The sequence below is a fragment of the Corvus cornix genome, chromosome 14 (genome assembly GCF_000738735.6).
Source record: "Corvus cornix cornix isolate S_Up_H32 chromosome 14, ASM73873v5, whole genome shotgun sequence".
Lineage (NCBI taxonomy): Eukaryota > Metazoa > Chordata > Aves > Passeriformes > Corvidae > Corvus > Corvus cornix.
Genome location: NC_046344.1, coordinates 8293827 through 8320982, shown reverse-complemented (window position 1 = coordinate 8320982; position 27156 = coordinate 8293827). Strand labels below are relative to the sequence as shown.

General features: G+C 45.2%; 1 protein-coding gene across 12 annotated transcripts in view; it reads left to right on the top strand.

Moving 5' to 3' along the window:
• Positions 1–26673, top strand: part of ARHGAP17 (Rho GTPase activating protein 17) — a 41369-nt gene extending 14696 nt beyond the window's left edge. Inside the window, exons 2-23 of one of the 12 annotated variants that reach the window (XM_039560291.1) lie at positions 3636–3675; positions 7363–7467; positions 8267–8343; positions 9441–9552; positions 9755–9831; positions 10531–10642; positions 11298–11366; positions 11523–11604; positions 13789–13916; positions 14309–14420; positions 14950–15031; positions 15470–15550; positions 16193–16306; positions 16656–16747; positions 16873–17029; positions 17167–17184; positions 18255–18491; positions 19934–20097; positions 20725–21303; positions 22261–22284; positions 24184–24228; positions 25689–25776. In XM_039560291.1, coding sequence (XP_039416225.1) covers positions 3636–3675; positions 7363–7467; positions 8267–8343; positions 9441–9552; positions 9755–9831; positions 10531–10642; positions 11298–11366; positions 11523–11604; positions 13789–13916; positions 14309–14420; positions 14950–15031; positions 15470–15550; positions 16193–16306; positions 16656–16747; positions 16873–17029; positions 17167–17184; positions 18255–18491; positions 19934–20097; positions 20725–21303; positions 22261–22283 — 2461 coding nt within the window. In that variant the 3' untranslated portion in view covers position 22284; positions 24184–24228; positions 25689–25776. Of the gene's footprint in view, positions 1–3635; positions 3676–7362; positions 7468–7622; positions 7849–8266; positions 8344–9440; positions 9553–9754; positions 9832–10530; positions 10643–11297; positions 11367–11522; positions 11605–13788; positions 13917–14308; positions 14421–14949; positions 15032–15469; positions 15551–16192; positions 16307–16655; positions 16748–16872; positions 17030–17166; positions 17185–18254; positions 18492–19933; positions 20098–20724; positions 21304–22260; positions 22285–24183; positions 24230–25612 lie in introns of those variants that run through there. The other 11 variants (XM_039560292.1, XM_039560289.1, XM_039560293.1 and 8 more) reach the window with 11 other exon arrangements.
• Positions 26674–27156: the final 483 nt, after the last annotated feature.

The following is a 27156-nucleotide window of genomic DNA, read 5'->3' as shown; positions in this document are numbered from 1 at the left end:
GTAAAAGGAATTATACTATAAAACACTCTGAGAGCATTCAGTTGGGGGCACATGGAATGCATTTTTAAAATGTCACAGCAAGCTAAAGTATTGTGTTAACATGTCTAGAATAAAAATACAGTCTTTCCCTGTAAAACCAATTGGGTTTTTGCTTGGAGTGAATTAAGGCCATGCTATCCCCAAGTAGGAAATGGCACCAGCATTTCTGTTCCATATCCTATTTCATGCTAAGTACTGTATTTGCTGTCTTGAAAAGAAAATTTGCTTGAAGAAACAACAGTTTTGTTAAAAATGACAGTTTCTCTGTGTCCTGAGATCACGGAGGGCAAGGCTGGCTCTGTTCAGGGTTTTGGCTGAACCTGCCAGATGAGCTGTGCTCGGAGCCTGCCCTGCCCTTTGCTTCTGTCTGTTCCCACCCTGGAGCTGTGTCAAGGAGGCTGTTTGTCCAAAGGCTGAACTGGGGGAGCTGATTTGGCTGAAGAGCAACTATTTCTGTCAAATTATTCCAGTTATTATATCCCAGTTGAACCAGGGCTTGTATCCATGCAGGAGAGGGGCAGTGCAGATATGAGGAGCAGCACACGAAGCTCTGCACAGTGGGCAGCACGTTGTGCTAACTGTGTGAAAGTACTGCTTTCATAGAATTCAGTAGCTTTATCCCCTTTTTTCCTTAAGAGGATTATTATAGCCATAGCAAATGATTGTTCAGTTCTGTTTTTACAATCAGTCTTTTAAAATGCACTGCTGATTTAAGACCTCAGTACCAGTTGATTCATGTCAGGGTTCTGGTGGTATAGCAGAGAAGCTTCAGTTCTCAGAAACTTCTTTCCCAGGGGAGCAGCTCTGTTCTGCTCCAGTGGAGCACTGCCAGGCTGGCAGATATTTTGGATTTGGGCAGCTGAAGGCCCCTGTACTGTTGCTGTGGTGGGTGGGGTGCCAGCCGTCTGTGCACAATCCAACATTCCTGGGCTGCTGCTCGTGCCCTGCTCTGTCCCATCTGCCAGCACCACCTCTGGGATTGCCACCTCTGTCACCAGAGGTGTGGGGAGGCTCTGGGCCAGGCAGGTCCCTGTTTCCCTGTGAATCCTGCCCTCCCAAGGCACAGGGACAGCTCCTGCAGGACCATCCTGTGGTGAGGGCCCCAGGAGGGGCTGGGCAGGGTGTGCTTTCCCCATTAGTAATGGCTTGGAGGGACCTCGTTTTGCAACCCAGATTTAACTGCTTGGACTGAGTGGAGTTTAGCTCTGGGAATGTAAACAGCCCTGGCTGCTGCGGTCTGGCCTTCAGAGGCTCAGCTTGTGCTGGGCTGTGCTCAGGGTGTCCCATGGGGGAAGGAAGCTCCAGTCTGGCGGCCGGTGACCAGCTCTGCTGGGCTTGGGAAAGCCCTTGGGAATACTCTGCAGTTCAGGCTTCCAGTTCTTGATTCCAAAAGGATTTCTTCATTAGTTCAATTAAATAAGGTGCAAATAAGCCCTAACAAGGGCTGAGGACAGAAGTTCAGCAGTGAAAAAGAAAATCTGTTATTTTTTAGAAGTTTGCTGCTTCTCTAATTAGCTGGAAGAAGGAATTAGCATCCCTCGAAGCTGTAGTTGGATATAAACTTCAAACTGGTCATACCTGTAATTCCAAGGGAGACAGAGGTTAATTCCAAGGGAGACAGGTTAATTCTGAAGGAGCCAGGTCCCTTTGATGGTTTGCTGCTTTTCCCTGTGCAGAGAGGAGATGGGCTGTGCTGCTATCACAGGGTTGTGTTTTCTCTTTCATGGCTGTGATCACTGAAAAACAACATTATTTAGTGGCTCTTTCTTGGCTTCCTTATTAAAGGTGGAATGTGGGCCTGCAGGAAGGGTGAGGTCTTCCCTCACTGCACTTCCGAACCTGACATCATCACCAGGGACTGTTCTGAATCTGCCTGGCCTGGCCACGCTACTGCTGGGGTGTCTCCCCAGGGCTGGGGAGAGCATCCCACTTGGAGGAGATCCAGCTGGGGCTTTAGATCCCGGAGAAACCAGCTCAGTGTATGAAGAGAGCTTAAGAAAAATAAGTAAAATTATTTTGCACTTCACACAGTGATCCATAGTATGTGGGTAACCACACTTAAACTGGAACAAACTTCTGCTAGCACAGTACTAAACCATGGCTGCTTTTTACTCCACTGGATAGGATATCCTAGGAGAAAGGAAGGGAAGGAGAAATCAAACTTTGTATTACTCAAGTTGTATGGAAGCTGTTCTGATATTTGAGGAGGTTTGAATTAATGTTGTGGCTAAAGCAGAGTGGGTTTTGCAGGGCTAGCATATATATATATGTGTGTATATATATATATGTAGTAATAAGTATAAATAATTGCTCTCTAACAGGGTGTAATTTCCATCAGACAAAATATTTCTGTTTGGGTGGGAGAAAAGTTTATTAATCTTGTCTGTGTTTTCCTCAACAAATAAATATTCCAGTGCTGTCAGAGTATTTCAGCTGCTTTTGTCTGAGTCTGGCAGAGGTTTTGAGCTTTTACTTTATTCTGGCATTTAATTATTAAACACCTTATGGTTCACAACTAGTTCAAGCAGATAATGTGCTGTGAAATTGAAGTCAAATAAATGCCTTAAAAACACCAACCCAAAGCTGCAGGAATCTTGTCCTTGGAGGCTTTTAGCACGTTCAGCCACTGAGGCCTGATCAGGAACATGAGCTTTCTGTGCATGCCCAGGTTTGCAGTGGGTTATTTGACAGATTGCAGGATCTGATGAAGTCTGGAGTAGCTGAGGGACTCTGGCAGCAGCAGGGGAAATTCTTTGAACAGGAAAAGAGTGTCCTGGAGTCCCTCCAAGTGCTCCATGGTGTAGATGTGTAGTAAACGGTGAGCAGCAGAGTAGGGTGAACTGAATTTATCTTTATTTTATAGGCCTGGCAAAGGGAGGATCAAGCACTGTTAGAGTCAATGAGCCAACAACAAATAAACCTGTGTCAACATTAAACAATTTAAAGTTTATGTAAACTGGGACAGCAAAAGGTGTGGAAGTGTGTGTGTAAAGACCAGGAGTATGTCTGTAACAGGTATTTTGTCTGGAAGTGTGTGGAGTAGTCAGGCAGACTTTCCTGGGAATACCATTAACTTCTGATGAACTTTTCAAGTACCAAATCCTCTGATTTAGTGTTATGGAGTTCAGCAGGATGAGGTGATAGGAGGTTTCTGGTGAAGGTTGTGCATGGGTGGGGTTAAAGGAAGCTTTAGGCTGCCATTCCCACTGCTTCTGATGGATAAAGCTCTGCAGTGCTCCAGTACAAAGAGATGAAGGTGACTCTCCTGTTCTTCCCATGGTTTTATATTCCTTTACACTCAGGTGCATTGATTCCAATTTGCTTTGGATTATTCCATGTGCACTTGGAAATAGCATTTTGAGCTTGGTGCAATGGATTTGTGCTGTGGGCTGGGCATTCCAGGGGTGTCAGGGTGTCCCAAGCTCCATGTGCTGGGAGCCAGGGCTGCCTGTGACATGGTGAACATGGTGGTGTTTGCAGCAGTGGCAGTAAAGGGATTATAACTTGGAACTGAGCAGGTTTTGTTGGAATTGTTGAGGCAATCTTTGACCTTGAACATGCCAATTGTCTGACAATGGTCTTTTTTCCTCCCTTAGGGCTGAGAGAACAGAGGTGCTCAGTGAAGACCTGTTGCAGGTATTGTATCATGCTTAATATGGGGGTTTTTTAATGTTCTGTTGTGACATGTGAGCCTTTCGAGGTTTGTGGAGTACTTAATGTGGGGAAAAAATACTGCACGTGTCAGGGATGGAACCCTGGATGTCTTTGACTTTTCAGCACATAAAAAAACAGGGATACATTCTCAGTAGAAAAGCTCAGTTACTTCTGTTTCTGAGTCCTATCATGTGGCTTGGTACAGTGAAGGAGGAACCATTTTTGCTTTTAATGAGATGAACAGGCCTGATAAGCCCATGAGCCATTGGTGCTGATGATTTGCCAGTCTGTCTGAGGAGGATGAAGAAACCCTGGCTGGGCACAGCTGGTTTCTGTCCTCACTGCTTTCTCCTGAACAGGTCAACTGGGCCTTAAGAGAAGTGGCTTAAAAATCATTCCAGCTGCTCACTAATAAAGAATGGCAATTTTTTTCTTAAAGTCTGTTATTGCTCTGAGTAAGTGTACAAATGCTTCTTGTTTAGCTGTGGTATTTGTTCTCAGGCTTGTCACGCTGACATCAATTTGTTTGCAGACTTGTCATCTTTGTGCAAATTTATCATCTCATCAGACATGACTTTCATGGTGGAATTTAAACTGCAACTGTCACATTAACAAGGGTGACTGATTCCATGGAGCAAATTTGCCTGCATACTTGTCCTACATAGCTGTCTTCCTCTTGTTCCTTTATGAAAGGTTTATAAAAAGAACACAAATTGGTGAGGGAAGTCAGGCTGGCTGCTCCTGGGACCTCAAGTGTGGTGGTTCTATCTGATTAATTACAAAGCATCTCAGCCCTGCTAGAGGTCAGGACCTGTAGATAGAACAGGGAAGTCAAGCAGATGATGGAAGTGCTTCTAGTTCAGAGCTCTCCAGCTGCTCAGGTTCAAGTGGCAGCTGAGGGAGTGTGTCAGCCTTCCAATATGAATTCAACACAAATACATTGAATTATAGACTTCCAGACTGGTTTGGGTTGGAGGGGACCTTAAAGCCCATCCAGTTCCACCCCCTGCCATGGGCAGGGACACCTTCCCCTATCCCAGGTTTCTCCAAGCCCCAGCCAACCTGGCCTTGGACATTTGCAGGGATGAGGCAGCCACAGCTTCCCTGGGCACCCTGAGCCAGTGTAATGGTGAGAGGAGCAGACCTGAAACATTTCACCCCGTTTTCAGGGGGTTGCTTTATTTAAACTAAAAATACCTTCCTAGTCTGACAGTTCTGTTCTTAATTTCTGAGGAGATGTGCAGCTCAGTGACACAAAGGATGTTAAACACCTTGGTAGCCTGTGAGGGCCCATCTGGTTTATTGCTTAGCTGCAGAATAGTAACAAGAAGTGAAAGCCAAAAGCTCTGCTGCTTGTTGCCAAAAAAATTTTGCAAGCAAGGCTTTCCCAGGCCCCGAGCAGCCTGGCTACACCCAAGTGGAAGAATTTACTCACTTGTTTGTTTGCTCTTGGGGGCTTGTGCAGGGGCAGGAGGCTCTTATCTAACCCAAGAGCTTGGAAACGTGGTGCTGCTCACTTCACAAACATGGTTCACAGTTGGGCTTTTTTATATTTAGCTCAAGCTTTGCCACAGGATTGTTACAGCTTTTTTTTGTTCTGTTTTCTGAAGGGTTGTGCTCCATTTCAAGTGTCAGTTCAATGTGTTTCATCTGAAGACAAGGGCTATAATTCAGTACTGAAAAGGCTTTTACAATAGCCCTGCTTTCTGGCACAGCCTTGTGGCAGATAATAAAGCAATTGTGTGATGTTCTGTACTCTGGGGATGCCCTGAGGGGACAGACATCGTGGCCTGTGGGTCACATTGTCAGTTCAGAGGTGGCTTGAAGGAGATTAGTGTCCTTTGTGGTTTTCTTGACATCTTTGACATCTCAGAAGGCAGATCAGAGAGGAGAGGGTATGACTGTGAAGTTTTGGGGTCATGTTCCTCCTATCAGTCATCTGCCCTCGGAGTCTGCAATGCAGGGTGCCTGGAAAGAGGCTGTAGGGAGTGTGTGTGCTCCAGAGCCTTTCCAAGGAATGTGAGCCACCATCCAGGGCTGCCCTGGCCTTTGGGGTCTGCTGGGGTCTGAGAGGTGGCTCAGGTCCAGGATGTCACCGTGTTCCAGGTGTGGGAAAACCCTGTGCTCAGTCTTTCAGAAGTTTTAACTACCTGACCTTGCAAAAATGAATTCCTTTGTAACAAGAGGGTGGCTTAGAATGCATTGATGATGTTTCCTCCTTGTGAGGGTGGGAAGGCCCTGGCACAGGGTGCCCAGAGAAGCTGTGGCTGCCCCTGGATCCCTGGAAGTGTCCAAGGCCAGGCTGGACAGGGCTTGGAGCAACCTGGGACAGTGGAAGGTGTCCCTGCCCATGGCAGGGGGAGGCACTGGATGAGATTTAAGCTCCCTTCCAACCCAAACAATTCCAGGATTTCATTTTGAAGATAACACAAGAGAAGTGAATGATCTCAGATGCAACAATGGACCACAAACAATACCTGCTTGTTCATTTATGTCCATATGGACTTTTTCCACCTGGACTTAATTTCGAATTTGTTGCTCCATGCTCTGTTAATAAAAGGCAGAGCCTTGTGCTCTCAGAGAAATCCCTGGGCAGTTTCTCTGCACCTTGTTCTACCCTACTAGATTTTTACTGAGTTTTTTGAGCACTTCAACTTGGGTTCATTTTGCCCTCCTGCAAATATAATAAAAGTGATTTTAGAGCTGTATCAAAAACTGGAATATGTTCAGATTATTTCTACAGATGAAATCTACTTTTTTTTTTCCCCTTGCTTTTTAAATAGAATCCATTCCAAAGGGCCTCCTGTTATTCTTGGTGAGTCATCAAAATGCAGATAAACAGCATTCTTTGGGTGCTGTGCACGGAGAGCTCAGTGCCATGAGCAGTTCTGTCCCACTGCTCATCACTTTGTTTGCTTTTGGTGTTCTTTGAAATAAAATAGTCCAAATTCCTTACTTAAAATCCCTTAAAAGAACAGTTTATCGTGTATATATTTGTCCTGTTCACAGGCTGTGTATTAAGCCATGTTTGAATTAGAGGGTGATAAACAGAACTCTTGTTTGTGCTTTGACTCCTATTTTTTAATTCCATATCCCATTTGAATACCAGTAGTCTCTCCCTGAAAATACTGTTTTGCTCAGCACGTGGGAGCTTTGTCCTTGTGTTTAACAGCCAGGGAAGGACATGCAGGAGGAGCTTGGAGTACAGCTTCATACAGTGGGAAGGAGCTGTCAGATGTGTCTTCAGCACCTGCTTTACAAGGTCACATTGAAAATTACGAGTTTTCCCACACTTTTCTCCCTAAATTAGTGTCTTAGATCCCTGCATGTGCCATTCATCTCAGATGGCAGGCGTCACCCTAATTCCCTTTTGCTGAGATGCCAAGCAGGGCAATATTTTTTCCCTTTCCCACTTTCCAGTGCTGTGAGCTCTGACTGAGTTTCTGTGCCACTGAGGAAAAAACCAATTTCAATCTCCCCTCAAGCATTTTTGTTGTCAGGCACTTCTACTAAGCAGCTGCACTTCTTGTAAGCTGGAGAATTTGGGAAATCTGCAACCCAGAGCAAAGTGTGGTACAGGGGGAAGGTTTTCTGCTGAGGCCAGGGAAATAACTTCTGGTTTTTGTGTTGTTTTCTCTTCCTCCCCTCTCCCCCCCCGGGGCTGATCAGATCGAGAGGCGTCTGGACACCGTGAGGTCCGTGTGCCACCTGGCCCAGAAGAGGCTGATTGCCTGTCTGCAGGGCCAGCATGGCACAGACCCTGACAAGAGACATGTGAGTACAGCTGTGTGTGCCCTGTACTCCCACCCTGCTGCTCCTGCAGGTGCAGCTCAGCTGCTCTGCCTCACACCAGCCGAGGGGAGCGAAGCTCTGTCAGACCAGCTCACGTGCTGGCACTGGTGAAACACCAGCTGCCATTCCCCATCCAGCACAACAGCACAGCCTGGGAACACCTCAGCAGTGTCAGGACACTTCCTGTCCCTGCAGTCTGCGCAGTGCTTGGAGCTCTTGTGACACCCAGCTAGGAGAAGAAACTCTGCAGCTCTGACCCAACTCCTCAGATCTGGAGTTGCCCTTGGACACTGACACCTCCAGGTGGCTGGAAATGGTTTTCTGTACACATTTGATTTCTGCCCCTCCTTAGCAAAGCCATAGGTAGGTTTTCTTAAAGCATCAGAACCAGAAATAATTCACATTCACGTTTTCTCCTTTTATTGAGTAACACAGTCCTGAGAGCAGGGGCACACAGGACCTCTGGGAGAGAGAGGTGACAAGCTGGTTGCTTAAATCTCAGCTTAAAGCTGTTTCTCTCTCCTTGGCAGTAGTTTGAGATATGCTTGGGGCCAGTCACTCCAGCTAAAAGTGAGAAGAAAGTGCTTTTCAGAGTGTCTGAGAACAGGAGTCTTGGGGCTTGAAACTTTTTGTGACTTGGCATTTTCTTAAGTTCAAGAATGAGCTGCATGCATGTAATAGAAACCATATGGAAGAGGAGAAAAGTCTTAGAGGGGATGTACTGGGGAAGCTGGAAAGAGTGAGCAGCACTCAGCTAAGCACTGTTCCTTCTGTTCCATAGAAAAAACTGCCTCTAACAGCTCTGGCTCAAAATATGCAAGAAGGATCCGTCCAGCTGAGTGATGAAACTCTGCTGGGGTAAGTGCCTTTTCTTCTGACTTGCTGTCTGACATCTTATTGCCTGCAGGGCTCTAATTAGAGCCTCTGGGTGCACAAAGGCTGGTTTCAATCTAATAAAACTTAATATTTCTAGATTCTTTCTCTAATCCAAGGGAGAAACAGTGAGCAAGCAGTTTTTCTGGAATGATTTGGGCACAAGTTTTAGGCTGAATTGCATTCCAGAGGATTCTGATTCTCTGCTGTCATAAAAGCTTTTAAAATTGCTTTTATCCTTGTGGATTAGTAGAATTATCATCTCCATTTGAAGTTTAAAATGTTGTGTATTCTACAATTAAACTGTTTTTTTAATATATTATAAACGGTGTTCTGCAGGTTTGAATTGATGACTTAAAATAATGTCTATTTGTATTAACAGCTTCTAGTTCAAAGTAGCCCCAATTTATCTATCCTGGTAAAGTGGTTATTTGCAATTTACAGGAAAGTGAAACAAATGAATCTCCATGTGCTGAGTTCCTAGAGCCAAGTGGGTTTTGTCATTGGTGTTGGGAATTCTTATGGAGACTGTGTAGAATGACCTTAGAAACCTTTGAGAACATATTTCTGACCCACTGCAGGAGATTTAAACCTGGATAAAAATCTTAGAGAATAGCGGGTTTCCTTATAACAAGCATAAAATAAAGGTCAAGTCATGGGTTTGGAGCCTGAGACTGCTGGGGGTGGGATTGCTGGGCATTAAGGTGTTAAGACCTTCACATTAAAGGGGCTTAGGAGAAAATGAAATGCTGCATTGAGCAATTTTTCCTGCATCTGGTGAGATGGAAGGATGGGCTTGGAAATAAATACTGACTTCTGTGCCCTTAGGGCTGGTATAATCACCTGGATGTCTAAAAGCTTGCAAAGTGTTTGTCATGGCTCAGGAATTTAGAAGACAAAAGTTTAATAACACCAGTTGCTTATCCCAGATTTCTCCAAGAGAGCACAGAACAGTTGGGTTTAGGCTGTGAAGGGATGCTTTGCTTTATACAGAACAAAGCTTTCCAAAGCTCTGCTCTCCTTTGAATCCTTCTTCTTCAGTCAGTGTTAACTCCCATAACAATTTCCTGTCATTCTTACAGGAAAATGCTGGATACCTGTGGGGATGCAGAGAATAAACTGGCAATGGAGCTCTCCCAGCATGAAGTACAGATTGAAAGAGAAGTTATAGATCCACTGTGCCTGCTGACAGAGGTGAGACAGCTCAGCCTGAGAGGAGAAACACATCTGGATTGATGCATAAACTGAGCAAAAGGGGTTTATCTTGGTGCTGGTATTAAAAAACTGCTTTAAGAGTCCTGTGTTAGTGGTGGAAAGTGGATATGGAACCTACAACATGTAATGTGTTACAATACACAATTTAAAATTCAATGTAAGCCTTTAATTCTCATTTCAGACAGAGATCCCAAACATTCAGAAGCAGAGGAAGCAGCTTGCAAAGCTGGTGCTGGACTGGGATTCTGCAAGGGGAAGGTAGGAGAGCATTTTAGTTACTGAGTGGTTTTCTATCCATGTGAACTCCTTGTTGGTATCTCATGGCACCTGCTCTGATCTGGTGCTTGCTACTGAAATGCTGCTGTGAGCAGGTAATGGGTGAAAAAAGACAAACTTACATTTAAGTTACACCAGAAAAGGACCCATGACTGCTAGATCCAAACAGAATCAAGATTTTGGAGTTCTTACATGCCTACATATAGTTGGAAAAATGTTGGAAACTCATCCAGTTTCCAGTTCAAATACGTGTTTAACTTAAATAAGGAATCACTGAAGTTTTCAGCTTAAAGAGGGAACAGGAATCTCACTGTGTAACCACACCAAGTGCTTTTACAGCCTTGTATGGAACCATGGCATTGGGAGGGTCCTGGGGTGTTCATCTCACCCCTGAGTGCCTTTAAATGGTTTTAAACTGCCATGAAAATTGGTGGTTTTCAGCATATTCTACACCCATGTTACAGACTGTGGCAGATGCAGGATTCCTTGTGATTTTTATAGTTGCTGGTTGGATTAGGTCAGCATGTCATGAATGGTGTGTTTTGAACCTTTTAGTTCTGTTGGAAAACCTCTGGAACTGTGGGGTTTGTTTCCTGTTGAAAGAAACCAATTCCAAAGAAGCCATGAATGCAGATTCTTGTGGAATATTGATTTTCACCAAATGAAACTTTTCTTCCCCAGATACAACCAAGCCCACAAGACTTCAGGAACAAATTTCCAAGTGCATCCTTCAAAAATAGAATCTCTTAAGGAAGAGATGGATGAAGCTGGAAATAAAGTAGAGCAGTGCAAGGTAAGGACAGGATGAGTGTCCCTTCCAGACCTCCCATGTAATTGCCCAACTGTGCAGCTGCAAATCATGTGGCTGTGACACTGCTTGTCCTAGGAGTATTTTAATGCCAGCTGATCTCTGAATTGCTTTAGTTCAATGAGGAACTCCATCCAGGGTTTTTCTAAGTTGGGTGTTTGACATTATTTTCAGTTTCAGTCTGAGACAACAATGTCCTGGGCATGAATGAATGTTCTGGGTGCTCCAAGCCGGGGAGCAGCCATGCAGTAGGAGGCACCTGGAGGAAACTGAAGCTGGGAAATCCCAGGACCATGCTGGTTGTCACAGCTCTGAGCAGTTGACATTCATTTTCACTTCTCAACAGCAAATACTCCATTGAGTACTGAGAACTGAAACCATTTTTATTAGTACTTGTCTTTGAGTGCTATGAATAACTGGATTGAATGGCAGTATGTTCTTGACTGAAGGGGGCAAGTGCTTTGCTGGGTAAACCAGAGTTAAGGTTTTGGATTCATTTTGCTTGAAGAACACATGGAGCAGAGCAGGTGCATTACAGCTTCTTAGTTCAAACTTCCTGCAGGCAAAATAAACACAATAGATCTTTCTGTACATTTCGAAATGAGTAAATCTGCTGCCCTGCTTTGCATCTTTCCCAAAGGATCAGCTGGCTGCAGACATGTACAGCTTCGTGTCCAAGGAAGGGGAATACGCCCGCTGCTTTGTTATGGTGAGTGTTGGCAGTGGGGCTCTGGTTCAGCACAGCTGGGCACAGACACTCAGTTCTCAGAGATGACATTTTGTGTGCTAAACCTTTAGTCTTGTCTTATGTGCTCATCAGAAGCTAATGCTCTTTTTGTTTTTAAAATGTGGCTTCTGTTCTCAGTTATTAGAAGCACAAGCAGATTACCATAGAAAAGCATTAGCAGTCATAGAAAAGGTCCTACCCGAAATTCAAGCCCATCAAGGTAAAGTAACCTGTGCTCTGGCTGATGCTTCTCCTTGCCTGTGCCACCTATGCACAATATTCTCCTCCTCTGTCTTGATTCTCTTGCATGCAGACTGATTTAATGAGGCCATTTTGATCTGCTTAACAATTTTACATTCCCAAGCATAATTCCATCTTCGTGTTCTCTGGAGTTCTCCAGCCATGTTTAACACACTAATGAAATATTAAGGATCTCTGATATTCAGGAGGGTAAAGGAAGGATTTTTCTATTTGCTTACCTGTTTTCCTTGTGCCCTTTTGCTAAGTCATACCTGGCTCTTTAGGCCAGTGAAAGTGTTGTTGTGATTTGGTTCTTGAGTGATTACAGGTGATTATCAGGAAAACTCCATGTATTTTAAGGAGCTTGATTCTTACCCCCCCCCCCCCACCCCCTCCCATTTTGTGCAATCCTCTTTCCCAGTGTGCACTGCCTGCTGGAAAATTGAGAGTTTGGGTTCTTGTGCTGATTATCAGCAGCTAAAAAAGTGAACTGTAGAGCTTCATTTCTTCCCTAAGAAGAACTGGAACTGCTGCTGAGCTTCCACTGTCAGGGGACTTTCAGGTGTATCACTGATGACTTGGCGTGAACATGCACTGTGTTGTTTTGGAAACTACTCTCCAAAATGTTGGCTGTGCTGTCCCTGAATCTTTGGAGAAACAGGTGAACAGAGTCTGAGAGAAAGTACAATCTGAGCTCAGCAAGGCTCAGGTATCTTCAGTTGTGGCCACATGCAGGTTGTAAAAGATGAACCAATTCAATACATAAATAAATGAGAGCATTGTGGAAGATGGTGTGGAATATCTGTACTCTGTCAGTGTGGGAGAGGAGGGAATGCAGAGGTGATGCTGGTGCAGCACCAGGGCTTAGCAGGGCTGTGCAGAAGGTTCTTTGTGGATATGGCTTGAAATTTGTTACTGTTGTATGGAAAGTTTCTACAGAGCAGCTGAGGAACAAATGCTTCAGAACAGACTGGCCTCCCTAGAAGGTGGCTGGGAGCCATGGTAGTCCAGTGGCTGAATGTAGGGAATTTCTCACACTGTGTTTCTAGCTGTGGTGTAAATTAGAATCCCACAAAGCTTTGGGTTGGAAGGAACCCTAAAGCCCATCCAGTGCCCACCGTTGCCATGGGCAGGGACACCTTCCACTACCCCATTGCTCCAAGCCCTGTCCAGCCTGGCCTGGGACACTTCCAGGGATGAGAGCTGGGACTTCGAACAAGTACTGAGGTTTATTTTCCTAATGTTTGCTGTAACTTGCAAAAGTTGGGAAATATTACGTGCATTTCATGGCATGTTAATGAATGAGAGGGACTAAAACCTTACAAGGGATGTGATTGATGTGGGTTTTTAAAGAAAAGGAGTGAATTAAATCCTTTGCAGAAACACTTTGCCTTCAGAGCACTCTTTGAAGTCCTCTGAAGTTTTTGTCTTTCTTGGCCTCTTTTCCACATAAAAGAAGTAACACATCTGTACTAACAATAACCTTTTACATCTGCATTTTTTCAGTTAAAACAGCAGAAATGGGTCAGAACATAAATTGTAGGAAAGAAGAAATTCACATTCAATTTGGAGAAATTTGTGCCAATTGGAGTTAAACAAGAACTAAAGAAATAAATTGAAAATTTGAAAATTACAGTGTTGGCCTGTAACCGTGGTAGTTCTGATGTGTTACACTGGGGCTGTTAACATTCACTGTAATTTGCTAATTTAAGGAATCAAATTTAAGGAATAAACTTTTTATTAACAGCTCAGTTTTTATTCACCCTAAATACAGTTAAAACAAAAATCAGCCCAGGTCATGCAATCTGTACAAAATTTTCCTCACAGATTCTTGCAGACTGGAGCCAAATCAGTGTTACGAGAATGTGCAGCCTTGTGCTGGCACTTGTGCTGAGGTTTGTTATTTGTAATTCCAGTTATATACAGAATTTGTATGTGATACTTCATCCAGAAAGATGCAGAAGTATTCTTTTCTTGACCACCAGCAGCCTCATTTTCTCTTTCCTCATGATCCAAGGGACTTTACCAATCAAGGGCTGTAAAACTCCTGCTGTAGTCTGAACGTTTCTATGCTGCACTAGAGGCTTTCTTCTCTTCTTGCCTGGGCTGTAGTTCAAGGATTTGGTAGATATTCTGCTCAGTGTTTTGATACTCTCCAACTTAGACAAATGGACTGAAAAACCAGCTTTTGGAACTCCCCTGGAAGAGCATCTCAAGCGCAGTGGGCGGGAAATCGCCGTTCCTATCGAAGCCTGTGTCATGATGCTCCTGGAAACAGGGATGAGAGAGGAGGTGGGTAATTCCAGATCACAGGCCAGGAAGTGGGAGAAAAAGGGCCCAGTCAAGCTCATGAAGTGGTGTCTGTTTGTTACCATGTTGCTTCAGTAACTCACTCATTAATGTAGTTGGTAAATGTTTTGCAACAGAATAACCTCAGCACTGTGTGAAGTGTCTTGGAGATGGATGCGCATACAATGAAAATTAGGAATGGGTCAAGGGTGGGGGGGGAGCTAAACTGTGGTCAGATGTGACACGATACACGAAGGGCCAGCTGGGTCATAACACTGTCAGGGGAAGGCACCAAAGCTGAAATGTTCTGAAAGAGGCTGTTGTAAAACTGGTGCTCTTCCATGCTTGTGCCAAAGTGTGGTTACTAATCAATAAATTTTATTTCTGTGATGCAGGGCTTGTTCAGAATTGCTGCTGGAGCCTCCAAGTTAAAAAAGCTGAAAGCTGCCCTGGACTGTTCCACTTCCCAGCTTGATGAGTTTTACTCAGATCCCCACGCTGTTGCAGGTACTGGGAGTGTTCCGAATCCAAACCAGGTGTAAATTGATACAGCACAGCTTCATGCTCCATGATCTCCACAGTTAAACTGGGAGAAGTTGAAAGTTCACTGCACAGTTTGACACAGATAAGTGTACGGTGCCCGTGGTGACCACACCTGATGCATTTGTGACAATGGTGTGTAAAATTCAGGTGACCATAATGACTTAACTGTCACATCTCCTCTCATGGCAAGAGTGTTAATATGGTCAAGGCAGATTAGACCCAGGTGTAGACCTTTAATGCATCTTCAAAAGTTCTTTGTTCTGAAGAGATGATTGAGTTTTATAGCCTATGTTTCTGTCAAATTGCACTAATTACTGACAGATGCTTTGTGTTAAGATCTGAGCAGTTACACTTTGCAAATGTCAGATCTTACCAGTGTTTCCCTGGTACTTGGGACTTACTGCACAGATACAACTGCAAATCTGAGGGCAGATTTTCCCTGAAGCCTGAAAACAGTGGCTGAGGAGCCAACCTGTCCCTGTCTGCATTGCAGGTGCCTTGAAATCCTATTTGCGGGAGCTGCCAGAGCCTCTCATGACCTACAGCCTGTATGAGGAGTGGACACAAGCTGCAAAGTAAGCATGCTAAAAATAGCTGTACAGGAAATCATGCTGCATATTTCTATTAATTTTGATTCTTCATAGATGAATTCAAAAGAAACAACCAAGCTCACACAGTTACTTATTTTTCCACTAACAGGTATTTCATGCAACAAATTATTTTAAATAATAAATAGCTTAGTACAAATTGCACAAAATGTGGTGAAATATCTGTTTTGTTTAACCATAAGGGCTGATTCAGGTTGCTGGCTGCACAGTATTGATGCTCAAGCAGTTTTGTTGCAGGTAGAGGTAATTCAGGGATCTGAGTAGCAGGTTACTGAGTTCCTGAATACAGAACAATGCATTTATTTGGCATAAATGGAAGTTTATGCCATCGTCTCTTTGTCACTGCAGACACAACAAATTTCTGACCTGAAAGTAAGATGTCATGGCATTTTTTTCTTGTTTCAGTATTCAGGACCAGGATAAGAAGCTCCAAGAGTTATGGAGGATTTGTAACAGATTACCTGAGCATTACCGTGTTAACTTCAGGTAGGCATAAACATCTCTTAGCTCAGCTGCTTTGCACCTCAAAGCCAATTAACTTAAACTCTAATCCAGGTGTGCTTTTCTTGGCCAAATTCAGTGAGATTTATAAAAATACTTCTTACTTCCTGCAGCAGTGGGTATGCATAGGTGGTGTTCTCAGCTTAATTCACTATTGACTGTCTGAAAATAGTGATGCACAGAACCCTTCTACTTATGGCTCACACTCTGCTCTTTGCTGTAGTTTCCAGTCTTAGAAATCACCTGAATCTATCTTAAACATCTCATTTTTCCTTTTGGTTTTGCATTTTGGAAATGAACCGGAACAAAACCAGCTCTGGTGATTCCTAGAAGCATGAAATTTCCATTACAGGACGTGAAACTAGCTGAATCTATGTGTTTTTCTGTGGAAATATAATATTTCTGTGGTTCTATTTTGCTAGGATAGGAGGTGCTTTCTTTGCTACTCAGTTCAACTTTTATGATTCAGGAGCAGAAACCTTGGGCAGCTGCCAAGCAAGAAGGCTGCTCATCTTATTTCTGTGTTGCTGGGAGCTCTCTTTACAAGTTCTTGAATTTTTATTTACTTGCTTTCAACAAGAAATGCTCTTAGTTCCTGCTGTTTAATTATTACTTTCCTTTTTGTAGGTATTTAATCAAATTTTTAGCCAAGCTTGCCCAGAACAGCGATGTTAACAAAATGACACCGAGCAACATCGCCATAGTCTTGGGCCCCAACTTGTTGTGGGCAAAGAATGAAGGGTGAGTTCTTTAAAGAAAGCTACAAAGCAGAACTGGATGAAGCTGTAGAATTGATTGGTTTGAATCCTTTAGTCTATTCACAGCAACAGACTGCCTAAAAAATATTTCAAGTATTCTTTCAGCCTGTGCCTCCAGGTCCTTTGAGGCAGGAAGATTTTTAGGGATGTTTCCAGAAGCTGTGAATGTTACTGAATAGTCTGGAGTATTCAGCACAGTTGCTCTTTCTCTGGTACTGAGGAGTTAATCCATCATGCTTAGCCTAAGTTGCTATTCATGTAATCTGAATTGATTTTAATTTTCTTACTTTGATAGAACTCTGAATAAAGTGTTCTTCAAATCTCTCCTGCAGATCCCTTGCTGAAATGGCAGCAGCCACTTCAGTGCATGTGGTAGCAGTTATTGAGCCCATTATTCAGCACGCAGACTGGTTCTTCCCTGGAGGTGAGTTCCTGCCATAGCTCAGGAGTTTGACATTACCTTCCAGGTCAACCTCCAGTGGCTTGTGCAGTGAGGCACCACTTGGGATATGTGTGTCTTAGGAGGCATTCTGTCTGTCCCTCTTCCAGATGAAGATTTCAATGTGTCTGGGGCATTTGTGGCAGTTCCTACTGTTAATTCCAATCACTTGTCACACACTGGGAATGACTATGAATGTGGGACCCTGGAGAGGAAGAGGCCTTTGAGCATGACTGTGATGGAAGGGGATTTGCTGAAGAAGGAAAGGTAGGTGTGATTCTCAGGTTAGGGGTCCATTATTAGCCCTCTTCCAATGAGGCTTCAGACACTTTCATTGGTGACAGGAGAGGAATTTCATGGAAATACTGTAGATAACAATAGTGATTTATTTCCTGTTGTTGCAGCCTGAGGATGGCTCAAAGGTAATGTACTTCCTTCCGTTACACTCTGTGCATGTTAAATCCCAAGCAGATATTGCTCTTCCCAGTTTCCATTTTCCTGGTACAGATTGGGGGTGGTCTAAGATTCACTGGAACAGAAGTGTCTGCAGTAGCTTCTCTGAGTCTCTAACTTCTGGTATTCCATGGCTTCTCTTTCAAAGCCCATAAGCTGAGGTGGTGTTACCTGGTGCCTTCATGATAAGACTTCTGAGTTGATGATGGTACAGTATTGCCAAAGCAAGCAGTAGAATGCTAAAAACTCCCAGTAAAACGTGCTGTTTCCCATATAACATGTAGTGTAATGTTCATTCTTATCACTCATCATGAGTATTTAAGTGATGTGCTTGTTTTAGCTGTTGATGCAAATGTTGAGTTGTTACCTGTTAGCTATGACCAGCCACATGCAAATTTGTCAGCACTCACAGAGGAGGAAGAAAATCAATTCAAGATTCAATGTTGAACACAAGAATAAAATTAAATTCTAGAATAAATGTGCTGTATACATTCTAAAATCTGTTAGAGTTTGGGTCAGTTTCTCCACTGTTCTCTTTGAAACACAAACAGAATTATTTGGGTTGGAAAGGACTATAAGGACCTCTCATTCCAACCACCAAATCACAGCCTGTATCCAGTAGCTTTTTTTTGAATCTCTACTGCAACTTAGTGTGTGATAGAAACAAAATTCGTGTGGCAGAATACATGTGAGGAGCTACTGTGCTGTGTAAGGAAATGTCTGTAATTACATGTGAGATTCTGAGTGCTCTGACCTCATTGTCATCAATGTTTGTCTCCAGATGTAATTGAGTAGTTTGTTCACTGACGTTTAGCTTATCCCTCTGTGGGGATAAGCCAAATCCTGTTGCATGTCTTAACATTCCTGGTGTTCTGCAGCCAGTGGAAGCTTTAACATCGTGGTGTTGTGCAGCCAGTGGAGCTTTCCTTGTTGCTGCTTTGCATGTCGGGGTTTGTCTGGGGGTGGGACACCCCGAGTCCTGCTGCTGCAGCACCTGGGGGTGGCTGCCTGCTGTGTTCACTCTCTCTTCTCTCTGTAGCTTTGGTGTGAAGGTTCTGGACTTCCCCGCGACCCCGCGGCGATGTGGCACTGTAAACAGAAAGCTCACATCGCCGGCCTTCCAGCCCCCGCTGCCGCCCTGCGAGCCCGGCGCGGCCGCGGTGGCAGCCGAGCAGCACTGCCAGCCTGCCGGGGCTGAGCCTGGCCCTGGGGCTGGCCCTGCTCCCTCTGCTGCCTCAGCAGAACAGCCCCAAGCTCCAGGCACTGAGGATGCCAGGTAAGAGGCACGGCTTGTGCTGGCAGCGGCTTGGCAGCAGCTCCAGCAGCAAACTCTTGTCACCTGGGGCTGGCACCTCTTCCCCATGGGATGTGCCTGGCAGGTGTGGGCAGCAGCACCGTGCAGGAGCTCTCCTGCTATGTCTGTGGGTCCAGAACTGGGCTTCTGAAATTGCACACACGGTTCTGGATATTCCAGAATCGGTCTTATAAAATAATATCCATGGTTCTGGATGTTCCAGAATTCATCTTCTAATATAACTTACATAGTTCTGTCTGTTCTGGGCTTCATCTTCTGAGATAATGGAATTCTTGGGGGAAAAAATGATGATGAAAAATACAAATATAGACTCTATTTCTACTGCCCACATTGACCTTCCCAGGCTATGCACTAGAGATGTGCACACAGGTGATACCAGTTTGCTGCTGAAAGAGCAAAACCTACAGTGGCAATACCAGAAGCCTGTTGGTCTTGTTTGGTGTTTCTTGTACATGTTATCTGGATGTCTTGTTTTGTTTATTTGTCTGTAGCAAGTGTTACTGATGAGCAGATTTGCTTACTAGAAAACTTGCAGTCAGTTTATCGTATTTCAGGATTAGTTTCTTTAGGACAAGTATGTACACAGGCTCTTTGCTATTTAATTACTCTTGAAGCTCTGCAGTTGTGTCCCTGGACTCCAAGGCTAATTGCAGCAGCCTGACTTCCTCCTGTGAGGTGCAAGCAGCATTTTGCTCTCAGCTCTTCAGTGGTCTGAGAGCTGTGGCAAACCACGTGTAAGGCCTGTAGTGCTTCCAAATGTCAACCTTGGCGTCTCAGGGTGAAACCCCACCATGGGGTGTGATGCAGCACTGACTCTTGTGCACAAAGCTCATTCTCAGGTGACATATTTACAAAACCAGCTCATTTGGAAATCCCCTGCAGATCAGTATTTCCTCCACAGATGGCCTTTGTGGCAGAGGCAGCTGAAACGAAACCTTCGGGGTTGTGTCTGAAAGTTGCACCTAAAATCTGCACAGCCTCTGTGAAAGTACTCGCAATTTATTAACACCATCTGGAGAAATGGGGGCTGCAAAGTGATGGAAGAAGTGAGTGTCAGTCCTTTTGAGGGCTAAATTGCTGCAGGTGACTCTAAATACAGAGAAGTGAGTGAAGGCTGCAGGTGCACAGCCAGAGGAGCTGGCTCATCCTCCATCATCAACCCAGCGCTGCCACAGTGTTCACCACTGAACCATGTCCTCAAGTGCCACATCCACGTTTTTTGAATACTTGAGGGACTGTGACTCCACCACTTCCCTGGGTACCTGTGCCAGGGCTTGACAATGTTTTCAGTGAAAATTGTTTCCTAATATCTGATCCACAGCACAGTTTGTAATGGAACAGGTGCAGCTGAGCCAGGCAAGGCACGTTACAATCGTCTCTAATGTGGGCTTTTTAATTTCCAGTACCTCGAAATCCAAGGACAGCACATCTTCAGCCACTCCTCCACCGGTGAGGAACGGTGGCCAGGCGGGCCCTGCCCCTGGCCAGGCAGCACCCAGCACCTCCCAGCTCTCTGTCACCCAGCCCCAGAACGCTGCTGGTCCCAGTCCCCACGCCCTGAGGAGAGGTGTGTGTTTATTTGCTTTTCAAGCCACTGCGTTCCAACTCTTGATGTGCTGCAAAAATGCTACTAAAATAACTTTATCAGCATCTCTGCCCTTACACAGACAGCAGTTTAATCTGTTGGCTTGTCCCCAAGGCCTGGCTGTAAAGCAGCTGTGACTTTTGGACTCTCTGAATGGTGATAGTGTCACCAGTGCTGTTTAACAAACTCTCTCAAAAGCTATTGATTAGTAAATGCTTGTACTTGGTAATGCACCATTCTATTTTGATAACATACCTGAGGATTTTTTGTCCAGCTAATTGCTTTCTTTGGGAGCTTGGTTTGGAATCAGAGAATTCCAAAATGTTTTGGGTTGGAAGGGACCTTAAAACTCATCTTGTTCCGCCCCCTGCCATGGGCAGGGATACCTTCCACTATCCCAGCCTGGCCTTGGACACTGCCAGGGGTGGGGCAGACACAGCTTCTCTGGGCACCCTGTGCCCACCCTCACAGGAAAGAATTCCTTCCCACTATCCCATCTAACCCCACTCTCTGTCAGTGGGAAGCCATTGTCCTGTGTCCTATTGCTGCATGCCCCTGTAAAAAGCCCCCCAGTCCCTGATGCTGGAATCTCCCCCCTTCTCTCCACAGCTATGAAGAAGCCAGCGCCAGCCCCACCAAAACCAGCCAACCCCCCACCGGGGCAGCCAGGAAGCCAAAGCTCTTCCCCAGCTGCTCAGCCGCCTTCTGTCTCTCCAAAACCACCTGCCAGAAGCTCTTCTCCTCCTGCTCAACATGCAAACCAAGGAGCAGCCCAGACCTCCTCTTCCCAGGTTTCTGCACCTCGGAGATATTCCAGCAGCCTCTCCCCAATCCAAGCTCCCAGCCACCCACCTCCGCAGCCCCCAACACAGGCAACTCCTCCCCTGCAGCCCAAAGCAAGCAGCCAAGCATCTCCCAGTGAGCACGGACCAGAGCAGCCCTGCTCCTCGCTCCCGCAGACTCCGACTCCGCCCGACACGCCCCCGCTGGGGAAGCACCCCCATGCTGCCCCCCCTGAGCCCTGCCAGGCTCCCTGTTTACCTCAGAGTGGCACCTTGCCCCGGCCACGGCCCGTGCCCAAGCCCAGGAACAGACCCAGTGTCCCCCCTCCGCCTCACCCTCCCTCTCAGCTGCCTGGAGATGGGATGGCTGCAAATCCCACGCAAACAGCATCCAAAATAGTCACAGGTGAGTGCATCCTTCCCTATCCGCTGTCTCCTCGGGGACTGGCAATGAAGAAAGTATTGCCTGTAGCTGGGAGTTAATGTGGGGGGAAACTGAAAAGTACAAATCACAGTTAAAATACTCAATAGCTCATTTCCAGTTAAATGCCCACCCAGCTGCTCTGCACACGAGGGTGTCATTCCTGAGGCAGAAGTGTTTGGGGGCAAGTGGAGATGAACTTTCGTTATTTTTCTTCGTGTTTGGCAGCTGAACGCTGTGACAGCAGCTCACTGGGGCTGTCTCCAGTTCAGCATCTTGGCAGTCAATTCTGCTTGTACATCTGCTGCCAAAAAGCAAATATTTAGAGGAGGGAGAAGATGTAGCCAAAGGTAGTGGATTTCAGCACATATTGAGATAAGAAAAGGGCAAAAGTGGTCACTGACACGTGTTCTAATAGGCAAAACATGCAGAGAATGTTTTACCTTATGATAACAGAGGCTTCTGATGTGCTTTTAAGTTGGACGTCCAGAAGCTGAAGAATCACCTGTATTAAACTGTATTTCTTAGGTCAATAGTTATAGAGCTTCACATTTTAAATCCAATCTTTGTTTTAAGACAATCATGAAGTAAAGAAAAACTTCTGTCTTCTCACAGAAACTTCATGAAGCTTGTAGTTATTGATTTGATAGGGATAATGTTAATAAAGACAGTTAATAAAGTTTATTTTTTTTAAATGTAATTGCTGAGGCCATTCAAAATGAGCAGATTTTGGAATGTTCTCCTGCTGAGTTGCTGCTTATTCTGGGAAATTCTGAAGGAAGAGATACTGAATGTGGGAGACTAATGCTTTTAAATCTACCTATGATTAATAATGGTTGAAACTTTCCCATGACACTGCAGCTTCTCTAGAATTAGACTAATGTGTTGGAATGCAGAGTATCAATTCTGTTGCCTAACAGCTCTACCCCAATGCCTTCACAGGTGGGGATGGTTACTGCGAATAAGGTTTGTACTCACAGAAACTGCAATTGCAGCTAAACTGCTCCTGTTTGTAGCTTGAGTTCGGACATGCGCTTGGAATTGTGCTCTGCCAACTCTGTGTTCTCATCCCTACGTAGGAAATGTGCTCTGCCAAGTCTGTATCTCATCCCTACATAGCATTCTGTCTGCAAGAGGGTTTAAGACCTCTGCTGCTCAATCATAATAGGCCTGTGAACTTTTAAGTTATTCCTGAAGTCCCTGTAAAGAATTAACACTTCACACCAGGCCCCCAGAATTAGTCCCTGGGTCAGGTGTGATGAGTGACCCATTTCCAAGAGACTTGTTCTGCTCAGTGCAGGCAAATATGATTTTTCCTACAATTTGGTGGTTTATGGTTATGTTTTAATGTAGCCTTCACTTTAGGTTTGCAGTTATTTTTAACCACTTGGAGTTTATTTGGCAAAATCCAGGCTGATGTGACTAAACTGGTGGCAGAACAGCCCCAGCAGCACCTGCACTGTGGTACCTTGGCTTCCCAGCCTCACTCATGGCTCTGTCTGCTCAGTCCCAGCTCATCCACACCTCCACTCACTTCCCACTGCTCAGGTGTGAGGCTTTGGGATGCTGCTGCTGCCTCTTGAGGGAACTACTGCACAGCAGGCTGGGAAAGTCAGGACTGCCTGCCTGAGTTAGCTCAAGATTTGCCTGTTTGCAGCCAGGACACTGAAATTAGTATTGGATTGAGAAGTCAGGCTGGAAATAGTTTGAGTTTGGGGTTTTTGTTAATTGGAGAAAGAGGTTGCCCAGAGAAGCTGTGGCTGCCCCATCCCTGAAGTGTCCAGGCCAGGTTGGATGGGGCTTGGAGGAACCTGGGATAGTGGAAGGTGTCCCTGCCCATTATGGGATTCTGTGATTAAACCAGCAGTAAATGAGCTGCTTAAGCAACTAAAAAGTAGCTTTGCTTTTCAAAATAACTGACTTTTCCTGATTGTACTTTTGTCAGTATATTTAAAGTACAAGGATAATTTATTCCCAAGCTGAAGTCAGAATTGAGGCTGGGCTCTGAATCTTGATAGCACTTTACAATGAAGTTAGCAGCAACAGCTGTGCTAATGAGTCAAACTTCAAGGAAAGACTTGACCCTAATTTCTCAGTGTTTCATAGTTTGACAATATTTCTTTTCATTTTAGGGTTTTCCTGGTTCTGAGGAAATTGCTTAAATGATAGCAGACAGGGAGGGTTTGTTTTACCCCAGTGTAATAGAAGAAATCCTTGTCTTGTAATTAACTTCCAGCTGGGGCTGCTTCATAAGAATTGGGCAAGGCAAGCACCTGCCAGAGGGGAGTGCAAACCATAGCAAATTGGCCCAGGTGTGTGCTGTAAACACAGTATGGAAGCTGCCACGCAGGAAAACTGAGAAGGGAAAGCTGCTGAGCAAGGATTCTCTCCAAATCTGGTGAAGGGACCTAGAAAATCCAGCCTGTTTAGCTAAAATCCCCTTGGGGAGGGGTTGAAGTGACACTCAGGCTCACCTCCAGCAGTACACTCCATGCTGAAGCATCCACCTTTTCCAGATCAATCTGTTTTTAAAGGATTAATAATCTGAATTAACACCACCACCTGTCACATAAGAGTATCTGCTCTAATATTCACAGCTGCACATACAAGCACTTACAGACTCACTAATTCACGATGTGCAATTGCTGTTTTTAATTTGAACCTTAACAAGTGGAGCAAGGGAACAAAATTAAGGTGCCAGCAAACCTTATAATAATCCCAGAACAGGAATTCTGAACTGTACTCAGGATACTGTTGACTCCTTTGTCCATGTACTGGACTTTAGTAATGCCTCAACTTCTATTTATGGTGTTAAAGTAAGAAGCCCTAGAATATTCTAATCAAAGGTTTTATTAAATAATCCAGATGTTTGACCAGCATTCAGTAGGAACTGTATTGGCAAGTGCAATGGTAAGGAAAAGGCCCCTGATTGGCCGACACTGTTGCTAATTGCTAATGATGTGTGTGCTAACCACTAACCCACCCCAGTGCCCTGCTGTGTGTGTCCCTCAGGCATGGCCAGAGAGGGGCTGCTGCTGCTCCCATTAACCCACTAAAGTGCTGGAGAGCAGAATGTGAAGCTCTTGGTGTCTCCTGGCCACTCTCACCTTGTGCTGTCTCCATGTACCGAAAATCCAGAACTGGTGTGTTCCATGCAGAGGCTCCTTCTGTATCAGATGTCACTGCACTGTCCTGTGTCACAAATGCTCTTACCCCATGTTACAGCATCCCAGAGTAGCTGCTCCAGGGGCTCAGAGCAACCTGGGCTAGTGGGAGGTGTCCCTGCCCATGGCAGAGGGTGGGACTGAGTGGGCTTTAAGTTCCCTTCCAGCCCAAACCGTTCTGGGATTCTGTGCCTTAACCCAGAACAGGATGGAATTCCAGCTGCTCTATTGCAGTATCCCAGGACACAGATCCCTGCAGGCTGTGGGGGGCTCAGGGGCAGGGGAGGCTGCACCCAGTGGCTGCTTCCCTCTCTTCCAGGTCATTTAGCTCAGAAACCTTCAACTTGAGCTTTTCTACAGTAATTTTTGGGTTAACTTCAGAATTTCATGCTTGAGTTATGAGTCCCAATCTCTCTAGGATGCCTGTCTGCACCTCCTGTGCTTGAAAACAAGGCATTTATTTGGATTTTTTGTTGATTTAAGTGATCTAAATTACTTCCTGTGTGGAGCAGCTGCTGGACTGCAGTAAGGGATGTCATGGCATATTATAAATCAGCTTTCCAAAATCTTGACAAGATTTTCAGTTACATTTTTTTGAGCTGCTAGGGATTTTTCTGGTTTGATAATTCTAGCTGCCAGGGCAGTCAGTCACTAGAGATGCAGCATTTTGTGGTCTTTTTTTGGACACCTTGGCTTGAACAAAATTCTCCTCTCCTCAGAAGAGGCAAAGACCATGACATGCCCTGTTTACACAGGAGAGAGGTTTAATCTGCATTTGCTGTAATTAACTTCTGCCTCCTTTTGACACCATCCTTGTTCCTGTTGCTTCTCAAAGTCACAGGTGGTGTTCCCTGGTGGATGATTTAGGTGCCAGATTATTTTGCTGAGTGTTTTGACATGAAAGTCCAGAATAGCTCTCCAGGGGCACTGAGGTATTTAATCCTAAATCAGACTCACTGTCCTCCCTTCTTCAGGAAGAAGTGGGTTTCTGTTACTTTGTCCAGGACTAAACCAGGGTCTGTAGGAGAAGCAATCCAAGCTGTTCAGTTGGGCTCAGCCCTTTGTGCCCACTGGGGCCAGCTCTGGTCCAAGAGCCTTCATTGATCTTTGCTTTCCCTTCTCTGTCTAAGGAAATGCCCAGGAATTCCCAAGTGAATGAGCTGGCCCTGGCCCGGCTGCTAAATTTGCTGTTCCCTTTTTGTGCAGACTCTAATTCCAGTATTCCAGAACCACTTCCAAACCCTCCTTCAGAGCTTCCTGCAGAGCCAGCGGGCAGAGAGCTGCACAACCACCTCCTGCTGGACATTGACAATGACACGGAGAGCACCGCGCTGTGACCGGAGCACTCCGGCTTCCCCGGGCTCCTCTCCTGGAGGAAAACCCTCAGACCTAACAGGGAAAAGCTTCTTCTGGCAACGTGGCACAGCTGTGCGGAGTTGGGACTGGTGCATCCTGGGGACAGTGATCTCCAGGATCATTGAGATTGGAGAAGACTTCCTCAGAAAATGGAGCCCAACCTTTGGCCAAGCTCCGGTTTCGCCCTCAGAAGAAGTTTAATGATCTGGGTCTGAACAACGGTTTTCATACTCTTGGATGGAAGGAATGAATTCCTGCAGGAACTTGCCTAGGAAGCGTGGTCAGTGCTGATACAGGTGGTATTAGCAGAAATTCCGAAAGAATAAGAAGCAGAACATTAGTTATTTAAAGTGCATGTCTGTATTGCGGAAATAATCCTTGTCATGGCACGGTTAGAGTTTATTTGTAGTTCTTAGCCCGTACCAGGAGCTGCCTCCCAAGGGACATTCCCTCTCGGATTTGCTGCAGATTCCCCTCAAGCCATGAACCAAACCCCTGCCCCAGTGCTGGTGGTGACTGCTGGTTCTCAGTCACCCTGTGGAACTGTGGATGCATCCAGTGCCTTGAAGGACTGTCATGCTGTAGGAGGAACTTCCTGTCTCTTTAATCATTTCATTGCTACGTAGGATCAGTACTTACCCTGATTTCATAGTTATTTGTATTAACCTGCTTTGTTCATGTGCAACTGGCAACTGTTTCACGAGGAAACCGTGGAAATGGGGTTTGTGCTTTTGTTGAAAACGGTTGAATTTTGAAAGAACTTTGAAACAGCTGTTTGGAGTCAGCAGTTGAGTGAACATTTATAAAATTAAAGATTGTTTTTTTGTCAACTTAAGGCATCTTTATTCTAGTGTTGTTGTTTCCAGTGGGTCCTGAAGGTCACAGTGATCCCCTGGACTGTGTAGCTTGGAGTCACTGGGTGCTCAGCTTGGTTTTCCCTTAAGGACTTTCCTCTGTCACCACACCAGCCCTGTAACAAATCTTTGTAACTCTGAATTGTTCGGTGAGCCACAAACTCCAGTCCTGTGACTGAGTTTATCCTGTGACTTTGATGTTTATCCCCCAAACTGGGCAGTGCCTTTTTCCCCCAGGCTTTCCAACAGTGTTTCACTTGCTCAAGAAGGATCCCCAAGTGCCAGTTCCCTTTAAAAGGTTTAATAAAAGAGTATTTTCTGATTTTGTGAGCTGCTGCAGGTTTCCAGGTGTTCCTGCCCATTCTCACTCCCTGCACATGCAGTGCTGTCAGTTCTGGGGGTGAGGTTTGTTACTGGTATTTAATGAATTCTGGGAACCACCAGCAGCTTGGGGCGAGAGGGCA